The sequence below is a fragment of the Rhinoderma darwinii genome, chromosome 3 (assembly GCF_050947455.1).
Source record: "Rhinoderma darwinii isolate aRhiDar2 chromosome 3, aRhiDar2.hap1, whole genome shotgun sequence".
Classification (NCBI taxonomy): domain Eukaryota; kingdom Metazoa; phylum Chordata; class Amphibia; order Anura; family Rhinodermatidae; genus Rhinoderma; species Rhinoderma darwinii.
In genome coordinates this window covers 331,248,901-331,263,080 of record NC_134689.1, presented here as the reverse complement: position 1 = coordinate 331,263,080, position 14,180 = coordinate 331,248,901, and the positions used below count along the sequence as shown (strand labels likewise).

General features: G+C 46.3%; 1 protein-coding gene across 1 annotated transcript; it reads right to left on the bottom strand.

The window, feature by feature from the left end:
• Positions 1-7,833: 7,833 nt before the first annotated feature.
• FEM1B (fem-1 homolog B) lies at positions 7,834-14,137 on the bottom strand. The gene is made up of 2 exons (XM_075858341.1): positions 13,827-14,137; positions 7,834-10,056 (listed from the first exon to the last, which is right to left on the bottom strand). Exons 1-2 carry the CDS (start codon positions 14,078-14,080, stop codon positions 8,421-8,423), a joined length of 1,890 nt encoding a protein of 629 aa, XP_075714456.1. The 5' UTR covers positions 14,081-14,137; the 3' UTR covers positions 7,834-8,420.
• Positions 14,138-14,180: the final 43 nt, after the last annotated feature.

Genomic DNA, 14,180 nt, shown 5'->3' with positions numbered 1-14,180 from the left:
CTAGTGTGATAGCTAGTGGACATACTATAGACACATGAACTAGTGTGATAGCTAGTGGACATAGTATATACACATGAACTAGTGTGATAGATAGTGGACATAGTATAGACACATGAACTAGTGTGATAGCTAGTGGACATAGTATAGACACATGAACTAGTGTGGTAGCTAGTGGACATAGTATAGACACATGAACTAGTGTGATAGCTAGTGGACATAGTATATACACATGAACTAGTGTGGTAGCTAGTGGACATAGTATAGACCCATGAACTAGTGTGGTAGCTAGTGGACATAGTATAGACCCATGAACTAGTGTGGTAGCTAGTGGACATAGTATAGACCCATGAACTAGTGTGGTAGCTAGTGGACATAGTATAGACACATGAACTAGTGTGGTAGCTAGTGGACATAGTATAGACACATGAACTAGTGTGGTAGCTAGTGGACATACTACAGACACATGAACTAGTGTGGTAGCTAGAGGACATTGTATAGACACATGAATTATTGAGAAATGTGAAGAGTTTCAAACTGCTTATCATTCGTCCATCTCCCGAGCAGCATGTTGCTAGAGCTAATGTATATCAGCACTGGAGCATATTTCCTCCATTGGGTTATAGTGCATGATATGGACATATGCAGACGAATAGCACCGATCTGTAGGAAAATATGACTAGTTTATGTCTGATTAAAGGGGTTATCTGGGTTGTGAAATTTTTGGGGCAATTGCTGGAAATGAGACAAATAAGCAGTACTTACCTATCAACTCCCTGTGATTACTTACTTATCACGTGACCGCTGCAGTGGCTATGTGTTGTATACTGGCAATATGATAGAACTACGATTTGTCCCCAATGAGTCCTCTCATTGGCTGCAGTGGTCACATGCTACGTACATGTAAACAATCACAGGGAGTGCCGTCAGAGTGTATATCATGTATACATAGAATCTTTAGTATTTGCTATGAGCCGAATCCGTGATGTTCAGCTAAACTGATGGCTCGGCTAAGAGCGGGTCCTGTGTGTCTAACACACTGGACAACCATAATATCGATCCCTTGACATGGGGCCTGCATATCCATTGGCAGCATCAAGTGCATGTAGTCCTGCTGTAAAGGGCAATCACACTGGTTGTTGCCCGGGGTTGTCCTGACCATGATACAGCATGGATTTGCAGCCAGGTTGCTCTGCATCACCCTTTAGCAGATGGGTGTAACAACACTTTGGCTATGAGACACAACACGTCATCACATGTACAACAGATATTGTTCTGTAGCGCCAGCATTAGCTTTTCTCATGTATAACCTGCTTGTTTTCTTTCTTTATGTTTAGCTGGGATTCTTTAAACGCAGTCACCATGAGCGAGAGGACGAAGATAAAGATATGGAGTGAGGCTGCAACAGCAAACTCTTGGCCCACTGCCTGTGCCAATACATATATATACCAACCTAAGGGGGCCAGGGAGAGAAGCAGGCCGCAACTCTGAGGATTGAAAACAAATACAGTTGCAATTGTCTCAGAAAGGCCGACTTGCACAGGGCTGAAGACGCGATGGTAACTTGAACATTACCACCCAATGCTGCCTCAGGGAGTAGGGTGAAAGAGCTTCGGCTTCCTCTTTGGCCTCTATTTATTTCTTTACTGACCTGAAATTCAAGAAACTTACAGCCAAAGACTGAACTTGCAAACTCTGACAGGTTCTGCTCAGGGATCGACCTACGAGTCACTGCCAAAAGGTGGAGACCACTGCCTGCTTCCCTGGAAGACTCCCGTCTTACTGTATGCCTGGAATTACTATTCTTCTTCTTCCCATTTTCTATTATTTTATTGCTCTTAAAAGACCACTGTAACATGGCCAGGGAACAGAGGATGGGAAACGACTTCTCCTTCTAGAATGACAGTCAGTAAGTGGGAAGAATCTCAATATCGAGATGAAGCTTCTCCAGAAATAGAGCCTTGGTTTACGATCATGCACTGATCGCCGTCATAGTAAATTTGTAGGAAATAATAAACTTTCATACTATGGTTGAGGACAATGTTCCCAATCTCAAACTGGACTACTTCCACCGTTATAAGTGGAGTTACAGAAACGAGTCATTGGGCCTCGTGTATTAGGCTGGGTTCACACATCTACGCTGGTGTACCAGTCTACAAATCCACTCCAAAATTTTGTTGCGGAATTCACGCATCTCATTGAAACCGATTAGAAAATGTCTAGAATCCACTGCAGATTTGTTTACGCTGTAAGTAAACGTGGTTTGTTGAAACGCCATTTACTTACATTGTACTGTACATGGTTACTGAATTGTGGCGCAGTTTCTGCAACCAAAAATTCACAACATATACGCAATGTGTGAATGAGGCCTAAATCTAGTGCTGTCAAAAAGTGGGGCAGTCCATAGATAACCAATTGTCATTTTTTGGGGGCAGGTAAGCGAATGAAAATTCATACTTTATCTGCGCTACTTTTATACCAGAGACCCAATTATTCCCAAGTTTCTATCTCCCTTTTAATCCACCAAATGTTATGCCAGCAGAACTGTATGCACTTCATGTGCCACTGTACAGTGCCCCCATATGGCACTGTATTTTCACTCCCTATCACTCGGAGGGTATACTAAGCAGTTATACGGCCGGGTTCATGAAGACTTTTTTTGCTTCTTAGGATTCAGGACTGCTGGGAAGTGTTTTATGTCACTCCTTAGGTGGCCCCAATACAAAATGAACCAAACAATTGCACAGTTGGGTACCACTCCGATGCCTTTTAGTGAGCACAATTGTACCTGTAGTGCGTTCTTTTAATCCGCATCATGTCGATTTATGCTGCGGAATTGTTGCAAAATTTTTCTGTCAATGGCGAGGTAAAACAACAAATAGAAAATGTTGAAATTTTTGATGCGAAAATGCTGCGATTCCACCACAAAAAGCACAAATCTGAAAAAAAAAAACAGCACAAAAGTACCATCTCCCCCTGATATCGTCATAGTGATGGCTCCTTTTTTTTGCGGCTGTTTTCCATGCTGCCTGGCCTCTTGGGATATTTCATCCCATTTGACTGCTGTAGACAATCACAAGAGGGCGGTCTGCACAGAGAAGAGAGAGGTACACGTTGCTATGGCAACTCCAGAAAGGTAAGAATCCACTTTGTTTTCCGCAGCGGCGATTCTAGACAAAAAAATAAAATAAATCAACACCACTATTTGGTGCATTTTTTCGGCCTGGCATTCCCTGCCAGTTTTAGGTCAGGTACGCGTGTATCTAACCTGTGGAATAGATGTATCAAAATTGGTGCAAAGGAAAAAGTAGGGCAACCATTCAACTCGCTGATTTCATTTTTCAGTAACGGAAGGTGGAATATGATAGGGTGCTATGGGCAAACCCCTCCACTTTTCCTTTGCAACGGTTTCGATAAATCTCCTCTAATGTGTATGTTGAAATGTGATGGAAAATATAAAAAAAAATACATTTGGGGCTATGCAAATGCACAATATTTCCATTTTTCTTGAGAAAAATTATTTACAATGTGGGGAATATATTTTTATGTTTGCCCCTTTTCTAGCGTCATATTGTTTAGTGCCCAAATCTTTATGTCTTTAGCCAACTTTAGAAAATACCTCATGTATGTCACTTTTCCTGGGAAATTATAGCATCTACTCTCATAAGTACTGGTATACTGTGAGTAGCCCTCCTAGTGCATGATTGTATACCAGGCTGTGTATACTGGATATAAATCACCAGTCCTCGGGACAGACACAAGAGCGGGGCAGACAGAGTGTTGACTGGCATCTAATGTTCTCTGATGTCAGCGATGTAATACAGTGGAGCCATGACATCACGCAAGGACAATCCGGCCTCTCTTCTATGACTGCTACTTACCTGTTCTGGTCATGCAGAATTTGGTACCTCACATGTTCTTATGTATTTTGTGCTATTTAAAAATTAAGATTAAATACTATTTAAAAATCTTATCACTTTATTCTCTATTACATCTTGTGATATATATATATATATATAATTTTAAATTGGGTATCTTGTATATGACGGCATATGTAACTCTGTAAGCAGTTTGTTTTGAGAAAAAAAAAAGCATCTTCTCCATTTAGGGTATGTTCACACGCTAGCTGTCATTTACGGCTGAAATGACAGCCTGTTTTCAGAAGAAAACAGCTGCGTCGTTTCAGCCGTAAATGCTCCTCCTCGTAATATACGAGGCGTCTGTGACGCTCGTATATCTTGAGCTGCTCTTCATTGAGTTCAATGAAGAACGGCTCAAATTACGTGGCAAAGAAGTGCCCTGCACTTCTTTGCCGGGGCAGTCAATTTACGCTTCGTCTGACAGCTGTCAAACGACGACGTATTGTAGCCCTATTTTCAGGCGTAAATCGAGGCATAATACGCCTCGTTTACGCCTGAAAATAGGTCGTGTGAACCCAGCCTTAGATTCAAAGCTGCATTTAAAATTCTGCTGTCTGTCACTAGCAATCTGTCTACCGTGTATTGATAGACATGCCTACCAGCCTTGATAAGCTCCTAGAATGCATTGAACTCTGCAGTATTGTAGCTTCCCATATAAAGAGTAACTGACCATTCGTCTGCTGATAAAATGTGCTGCACATGGAGGAATGAGCACGGCTTGTACTGGGCGGGGGAAGGGGGGTGGTACCGTCGTGGGGAAAAACCAGCGACAGAAGTAAAAATCTCATATGCCTTTTGCGTTGGAAAATCATGTTGTGGATTTTCCCCATTGGATTCATAGTGAAAAAAAGTAGCATTGAAAAATGTAAAAAAAAATGTGATCATAGCTTTCCATCGAAGCAGTTCTAGAAACAATTCCAACAGGCTTCCCTCTGTGGTTCGGGCTTTGAGATATACAAAAACGCAAACTTTCAACTTAGCCTAAATCTAGCCATACACATAAGTGAAAAATCGTCCGACTCTCCCCAATGCCAGGAAAAAAATAAAAATAAAATAAAGGATTATGGGGATGTTGGATGTCAACATACCTAATACTTTGTTCCCGCAGGCAATAAGCCACTGCCTCTCCCCATTGAAATAAAACTGCACGCACAGCCAAGCATGCACATTTATTTTGGAGTCGGGAGAAATTTCTAAGCCAACTTGGCTTATAGTAGCCGAGTTAGCGTTCGGCCAACTGTTCTTTCATGTGTATGGCCAGCAGGGAAGCAATAAAACCGAATGTAGTCCCAGATATGACTGAGGAGGACAACACCTACTGACCTTGTGTTAGGCACCCGAAATGGCCAATTTTGGCCAACTATCTTTTAAGCGAATTAAAGCGAACGATCGCTCACAATGGCCGACGGCAGTCTTCTGTCTGCCAAAACTACGACCGACCAGGTTGGAAAATTTCACCTGTGGTCGGGCAAAACTACCTGTGAACATTTGCCACTTTGCGCTGGTCCCAGGGGGTGTCTTTTTTAAACTGACTCACTGATCGGCCAGATTACTCTGTTATGTTGCTGGTGAGATCATGTGATTGAATATTACCACAGACGATCGATCAGCTGCATTCCTATGTGTATGGACAACGTTACGCTCTGCAAATATCACGCCCTTGTTTTTTGTCACGTACGAGTAGCAATTTTAATCTTATGAACTTCTGGCAATTATTTTTTCTTCCACCGTACTTCGTGGAATGATTATTTAAATCACTAATTCAGGTCATTCTCTGCAGTAAATCCTAGTCTAAGCATCTAAGTAGAGATTGCTGTCTCTTGAGGGGGGGGGGGGAGGGGGGTTCAGAGTATGTAAGGATTGACCTCTTGAGATTAATCACAAAGCGTGATAAAGTAGCAGTGTTTAGTAAAAGGAAAATGGACATTAGAACAAAAAAAAAAAAAGTTTTTTTCTTAATTCACAGAAACTGCGCCACTCTGGTCATTGAGCGGTGTCTGGTAGTGGAAGTGGCGCTGTGTTTCTGGAAAAAAATCAAGACCCTTTTTTCTAATCTCATCCAACCAATTTTGGGAGCCACAAAACAGCAAGCTGCTGTTTCAGAGCCTCAATAATGGAAGCACATGACGCAGCTAATCCTTTTAGATGTAAGCCTGTACAGTACGAGTAATACCAGCACAGTAATAACATCCACACAGAACTGCCATTGACCCCCCCCCCCAACATTGTTACTACATGAAATAAAATAAAAATATATATATATATACATACATACATACATACATACACACACACACACACACACACTGATGACCTATCCACAGGAAAGCTCATCGGTATATGATCGGTGGGGTTCAGACACCAAGACCTTGCACTGATCAGCTGTTTTGGCTGTCTGCGGGCGCAGGAAGCTGTGCAGGGTCGTGCCAGAAGAGTATGGCTCAGACTACCGTATAGCGGCCGTGTTGCAGCTTTGTTCCCATTCAAGTGAATAGGAGCAGAGCTGCAGTAACCCAGCACAGCCGCTATACAGTGTTCAGAGCCTTCTGCCCCCAGCACCGACGCTGCAAAGCTTCCCTTCCCAGATAAAGCCGAAATAGATGATTGGTGCAGGATCCAGGTGTTGGACTCCTACGATCATCTAGAGATGTCGGATACTGAAGCCATTGCACACAGATCCCCGTGATACTAGAGCGCCGCTTCCAGTCCCCCCACCGCTATGTATAGACATAGCTGCAGCAACGATGTGCTTGTATACCCACATGATCGCTGCAGCCAATCACTGGCCTCAGTGGGTAAACGGCACAGAACCGCTGAGACCAGTGGTTGGCTGCTGTAATCTTGTGGGTATACGGGCTTGTCAAACAGCAACGGGGAGGAACGGAGCAGCAGGGCTGAGGCGCAATTTTTTTTTCATCCCTGCTACTTTGACCAATTTTTTTAAAATAACTCAGAAAAAAACATTAAGGTCTCCTTCACATGGCAGTGTTTGTCGGTTTAGGTACAAATCTTTCCAATATACTTTTTCTCTGTTTATTTTCTACTCCTAATTTTGGCTTACAAATCCTGATGAAAAATACTGACCAAAATACTACCGCTTGAAAAAGTCATGACAGTGTGTTCCCCAAACCGGACGTGGTGCTGACATGATAGAAATGTATGGGGACAAGATGCCTCGTTGAATGGCGCTCGTTTACACGGCCCTCATCGGACCCTTGGAGTCCATTCACACGTTGCGGTTGAGAGGAGGTTAGAACCGCATCGAAATACCGCAATTTGATGTAGTTGTGTTAAAGAAAAAATAAAATCGCATCGAAAAATGCACCAAATTATGGTAAAACCACATGCGGTTTTTGGATTTGGTTCTAACCGCAACGTGTGAATGGACCTTTAAGACTTCCAAGAGTGAGAACACCTGTGATGATCACTGATGAATGGATACAAACTAAATCACCGGTATACATGACCTGAAGGGGAGTTTGTGGCGATAATAAACAGCGATTTGACCGCACCATCCGAGTGCAGCATTAGGTTAGGACTACCACTAGACTTTTAATTGCTCACAAAAAAAAAAAAAGGAATAATACAAATCGCTCTCGCTAGAAATACAATGAGTAGCTTGAAAATGTCTTTAAAATTGCTCCAGTCAAGCACTTTGCTTAAAAAAAAACCAAAACAAATGTTTTCATTGCTTCATGCTGGGATTTCTGATCGATTTTAAAAAGTAGTAGTTACTGTTTTCCTCCCTATCAGAACATGAAAATATCTTGAAAATCGCTCATTAAAGTTTGGGTTACTCCATAGAAAGAAAGATTTACTACAAATAGTCTGGGTGTAGCCGTAGCCTTAGACTGGAATTACTTCTGTTACGGAAATTAGGTAAAAGAATGAATTTCAATAGGTGAACATACAAGAGTTTAGGAGCCAGCCTGAGATTTTATTTGAGACTGAAAAAGGTGAGAATCCAGACAATGACCATATAAAAAGCCAGCAGAAATCTACTCAACATATGGCTAACTGGAATACGTCCAGCACTGGTAAATGGCACACATTCAAGGACGTGATGTGAAGACCCGAGGAGTGACGTTTTCCTCCCCATAAGGCGTTAACATCTCAAAAATAAAAAGCTGCTACTTGGTTCATGAAGATATTCCAACTATTCTGATAATTAAACTTAAAATTGTGCAAAGCTTCATTAAATGGAATTAAAAAGACAGCGGAGTTATGGTTCCCCATGAGAGGTCCTGTCCTGACAGGATCTCCACACTCTTAATTCAGCACCTCATCTTGGGTCTCACTCCTATCGGAGGATGCAGCCCCCTGCCATACGGCATGCCTAGTTACAGTTCTGTACAAAGCTGGAAGACCAACACACACATGAACTAAGCAAATTGGCGCTGAATCAGCCCCTTGTTGTCAGAATAGGCAAATGAAAATTCCGGAATGGTCTACACCCCATCCTGGAGACGCGGACATGTAAGTGGGCTTAGGCTATGCAGGCATTTAGTGAATTTCTACAAACTCCTCAAGTGTTCGGGGGATCTGGTTGTGATATTTAATGTTATGTAGGCGCACAGCCCGGGCTGCCAGGCACTTCAAGCTCAGCTTCATCTGTGTTTTTAGAAGGATCTCAGATACGCCTGTAGTGCTCCTGTCCAGCGGGGTCTTCTTCTCTTTGTTGGTCATATCTGTATGAGCACCGGCCTCCACCAAGCTGATAATGATGGAGTGCAATGTGAGAAAGTCACTTATGGGGCGGTTGTATTGTACAATCAGATGAAGTGGGGTGTTGCCTATATTGTCTGTAGCGTTGACATTAGCGCCGCAGTCTATAAGCAATTTGGCTACAGGAGCACTGGGGAAGCTGCAAACGTCATTAGTGTGGAAGTCGTCTACCGGAGTGCCAGAGTCCACCGCTAAATGTAAGAGGCTGCCTCTCTCCCGGGTGCGAGGGTCTAGGTGCACTAACCGGTAGATCTGTTTGTTGACGCGTGACTGCTCCTCTTCTGGGCACTGAGTCTTGGTGGAGATGCAGACGAGGTAGAGAAAAGTGTACAAATTGCATTCATGGTTTTCCAGTGCGGAATGAGCATCAGGCTCTTGTGGATTCTGAATTCGAGTCATACCACGTTCTATCTCCAAGACACTACATCGCAACACATTCTCCACGTCGCGCGCCTTCACCGGCTCGTTCAGATGAATCATTTGCGAGAATACCTGAGCAAATCTCAACAGGTCTTTGTGTGTGTTTCGGTTTCCCTTCTGTCGCAGCTGCAGTGCATGCAACCAAAGCTTAATGCATTGCTCAAACTCCATGTTATCTGCATACACGGCACCTCGGTATATTATTGGATGTGACACGTCAATATTATCAGATCCGAGAATCCGTTCCCGTACAATCAAACCCTCCATGTGTAATGCATCTGTATCATGGCGAATAGAATCCAACTCCCGTGGAGTGCGACATTCAGTTCTCATACTATAGGCTGCAATCGGGGGAAGAACTTCCTTGTGCAGAAGGTTGTCAGGATCTCGGAACCGTTCCAGCATTGCCAGGTACAAGTACTGATAAGTCTTGGTGATATTGTAATTTTCCCGGTCATTGGCAAAGGATGCGCCTAGCAATTCTAGAGCTTCTACCCTACTTTGGAGATCGACATCTGAGTGTGCAAGAAGTAATTCCACCACCTCGGCTTTACAGCTCTCAGCGGCGACTTTTAATGGCGTCATGCCGTGACCGTTGACAACCATTGCAGCTTTCCATTTAACCAGTTCACGCACAATAACTAAGTGTCCAGCTTCAGAAGCAAAGTGCAAAGCTGTGGCTCCGCAATGGGCCCTGGCATTCGGATCAGCAAGCTGCTCTAGGAGGTAACGGACGACATCAGTGTGGCCCTTGTAGGCGGCGATCATTAGGCACGTGTTGTCATACTTGTTGGCAATACTAATGTTTGCATTATTTTCCACAAGGAAGCGGACAATGTCTAGTCTCCCGTCAAAGCAGGCAGCCCGCAGTGGAGTGGAATTGGTTACAGTTGTATGGTTAACATTGGCTCCATGGCTGACTAAAAGCTTCACCACTTCGTAATGTCCGGCACCAGCTGCACACCAAAGGGCAGTAGCTCCATCAATGACATATCTGAAAGACACAATAAGAAAGAATAGAAATGAGTATCATGACAGGCTATAATACACCACAATTCAGTATATAAGGAGGCATTGAAAGGTGGGGTGCACCTGCCCAGAAGACATCTCCCGGAGACCTGCGTCTTAGGGCACACACCCGATTTTACGGTTTAATTACTAATAAACATGGGGCCCCCCCGCATAAAGCACATATGGCTAAGGTCAGCAGATCTGCTTCAGATAGGGCAGCATGAAAAAAGCGACAGGTTAGTCGTAACTCAAGTAAATGCCCCCCATTTAAAGGGGCCATACACATACAAACCGTCAGCCAAACGATTGTTGAACAGTTCTTTTTCCTGACTCCCCCACAAACATACACAATCAGCTCAGCATGCGTGTTTATGTCAACCGAAAGAGGGGAAGAAGACGCTGTCAGATACCTGGCAGTGGCATATCCCCCATGGGAACATAGGAGCAAACATGTTGAAACTCAACAATCCCGATCCTTCTTTCCCCTGAAACCTGCAGTTGGGGGAGGGGAGAGTCCCCCATACACATTAGATTGTCATCCAATCCCAACAAAATGAATGGTTTTGGCCGAGCTTTGTCTGATGTGTATAGGCGCCTTCACAGTCACAGGACAGAAGCAGTTTTATAATGAGGTCCTCAGTTAGGCCTCCTTCACACGAGCGGATTTGTAAACATCCCGTATTTCATTAGTATTACAGAAAGAATACGGATGGGCTGTCTTCTGGAGAGATAACGGAATGACATAGGACAGCCCCTTTGAAAAATGGTTCCAAACAGATCACACAAGGATCAGATACGGACGAGTCTGTATTTTAATCACTCTCAATAGACTTCATTGAGCGTTTTCCACCCGCAACACAGAGGAAAGTAGTGAGTGCGGCCTTTTTAATGTACGCCCATGTGAAGAGCTTCATTGGTAACATCAGCTGCGTATTACGGAATGAGATACACAGATGTAAAATATGCTCATCTGAAAGGGACCACAGGAGCAGGACAATAGCAGTCCTGCACGCCCGCTGCATAGTGGCCCTTCTGTTAGCAGTGCTGCACGCCCGCTGCATAGTGGCCCTTCTGTTAGCAGTGCTGCACGCCCGCTGCATAGTGGCCATTCTGTTAGCAGTGCTGCACGCCCGCTGCATAGTGGCCATTCTGTTAGCAGTCCTGCACGCCCGCTGCATAGTGGCCCTTCTGTTAGCAGTCCTGCACGCCCGCTGCAAAGTGGCCCTTCTGTTAGCAGTCCTGCACGCCCGCTGCATAGTGGCCCTTCTGTTAGCAGTGCTGCACGCCCGCTGCATAGTGGCCCTTCTGTTAGCAGTGCTGCACGCCCGCTGCATAGTGGCCCTTCTGTTAGCAGTGCTGCACGCCCGCTGCATAGTGGCCCTTCTGTTAGCAGTGCTGCACGCCCGCTGCATAGTGGCCCTTCTGTTAGCAGTGCTGCACGCCCGCTGCATAGTGGCCCTTCTGTTAGCAGTGCTGCACGCCCGCTGCATAGTGGCCCTTCTGTTAGCAGTCCTGCACGCCTGCTGCATAGTGGCCCTTCTGTTAGCAGTTCTACACATCCGCTGCATAGTGGCCCTTCTGTTAGCAGTCCTGCACGCCCGCTGCATAGTGGCCCTTCTGTTAGCAGTCCTGCACGTCCGCTGCATAGTGGCCCTTCTGTTAGCAGTCCTGCACGACCGCTGCATAGTGGCCCTTGTTAGCAGTCCTGCACGACCGCTGCATAGTGGCCCTTCTGTTAGCAGTCCTGCACGACCGCTGCATAGTGGCCCTTCTGTTAGCAGTCCTGCACGCCCGCTGCATAGTGGCCCTTCTGTTAGCAGTCCTGCACGCCCGCTGCATAGTGGCCCTTCTGTTAGCAGTTCTGCACGTCCGCTGCATAGTGGCCCTTCTGTTAGTAGTCCTGCACGCCCGCTGCATAGTGGCCCTTCTGTTAGCAGTCCTGCACGTCCGCTGCATAGTGGCCCTTCTGTTAGCAGACCTGCACGCCCGCTGCAAAGTGGCCCTTCTGTTAGCAGACCTGCACGCCCGCTGCATAGTGGCCCTTCTGTTAGCAGTCCTGCACGCCCGCTGCATAGTGGCCCTTGTTAGCAGTCCTGCACGTCCGCTGCATAGTGGCCCTTCTGTTAGCAGTCCTGCACGTCCGCTGCATATTGGCCCTTCTGTTAGCAGTGCTGCACGCCCGCTGCATAGTGGCCCTTCTGTTAGCAGTGCTGCACGCCCGCTGCATAGTGGCCCTTCTGTTAGCAGTTCTGCACGTCTGCTGCATAGTGGCCCTTCTGTTAGCAGTCCTGCACGCCTGCTGCATAGTGGCCCTTCTGTTAGCAGTCCTGCACGCCTGCTGCATAGTGGCCCTTCTGTTAGCAGTTCTACACATCCGCTGCATAGTGGCCCTTCTGTTAGCAGTCCTGCACGCCCGCTGCATAGTGGCCCTTCTGTTAGCAGTCCTGCACGTCCGCTGCATAGTGGCCCTTCTGTTAGCAGTCCTGCACGACCGCTGCATAGTGGCCCTTGTTAGCAGTCCTGCACGACCGCTGCATAGTGGCCCTTCTGTTAGCAGTCCTGCACGACCGCTGCATAGTGGCCCTTCTGTTAGCAGTCCTGCACGCCCGCTGCATAGTGGCCCTTCTGTTAGCAGTCCTGCACGCCCGCTGCATAGTGGCCCTTCTGTTAGCAGTTCTGCACGTCCGCTGCATAGTGGCCCTTCTGTTAGCAGACCTGCACGCCCGCTGCAAAGTGGCCCTTCTGTTAGCAGACCTGCACGCCCGCTGCATAGTGGCCCTTCTGTTAGCAGTCCTGCACGTCCGCTGCATAGTGGCCCTTCTGTTAGCAGACCTGCACGTCCGCTGCATAGTGGCCCTTCTGTTAGCAGACCTGCACGCCCGCTGCAAAGTGGCCCTTCTGTTAGCAGACCTGCACGCCCGCTGCATAGTGGCCCTTCTGTTAGCAGACCTGCACGTCCGCTGCATAGTGGCCCTTCTGTTAGCAGACCTGCACGTCCGCTGCATATTGGCCCTTCTGTTAGAAGTTCCAAGCTTTATTCAACCATCTGAAAAGCAGGCAAGAGCCGGCCTACAGCAGCTCCACCCGTGAGGGCACTGCCTTGTACTCCCCGGGCTGCCAGTCACATGGAATGAAAGAATCATGGAAGTCAAAAAATTTGCGCCACGTCACCACTTTATAAGATGGGAAGATCCCTTTTAAAAAAATAAAAAAAACAAAGAGCCACAGCACAATTTTCTTGTGATAGGAATGCCATGACTTTCTTTATATATAAGTCATTGAAACTGACGACTGTCGGGCCAGGGCTACAAGGCATCTTGTGCAATGCCCAGCGCAATAGGATTGTTATGGGACTCAAACCAAGTCAATTTGAGTTCCATTCCAAGAAAGAAAAAAAAAATCTACAATGGTCCAGCGAGATGCGTAGATTTCCACTGGTCACACAATCGCATGGTGCCAGGTAAAAAGCTGAAAATAAATAAAACAGGATCAGATCACACATGGAGCTTCACAACGCGTGGGCAAAGTCCCAGACTGCCCAAGTCTCACCCTCCTGTACATGTCCATTTTGTTATGTAACACGTCCAGCCTCTCCCAGCAGAGCCTTCTATGGCCACCTAGCTCTGGATTTACCCTCCCTGCTCTACACTGCAGGTTATATTCCTCTACATTTCCACACGTGTATACAGGTTTCCCTCATCTACACCAAAGGGACTGGGCACCTCCTCCCTATTGCCAGTCATCTCATCTCACCCATCAAAGCGCACGGTGCCAGTCTGCTGGGTGTCCATTCCGTAGTGCTCGAGCAGCAGGCGCACCACCTTGCTGTGTCCATTGCGAGCAGCAATAATAAGAGGAGTAGAGCGCTGCCCGCCATGATGTGTGACGGCACTAAGCAGCGTCCGGATCTCCGATTCGGTTCGGTTAAGCAGCAGCGCTGCCAAAGTCAATACACGACCCTCAGCCGCAGCCTTATACACATACATTGACAGCCCCTCCAGGGCCATCCCGGGGCAGAGCAGGAAGTCCGCAAGTGTTCACTTCCGGTCCGTCCTGCACAAAACAGACGCAGACGTCACTCGAGTTCCGGGTACAAACATTGAAACC

Excerpts from the sequence above, each read along its gene's own strand:
- FEM1B (XM_075858341.1), bottom strand. The coding sequence starts at position 14,080 with ATGGCCCTGGAGGGGCTGTCAATGTATGTGTATAAGGCTGCGGCTGAG. Across the intron at positions 10,057-13,826 it reads GGCACCGTGCGCTTTGATGG|ATATGTCATTGATGGAGCTA; the intron begins GTGAGATGAGAT and ends TGTGTCTTTCAG.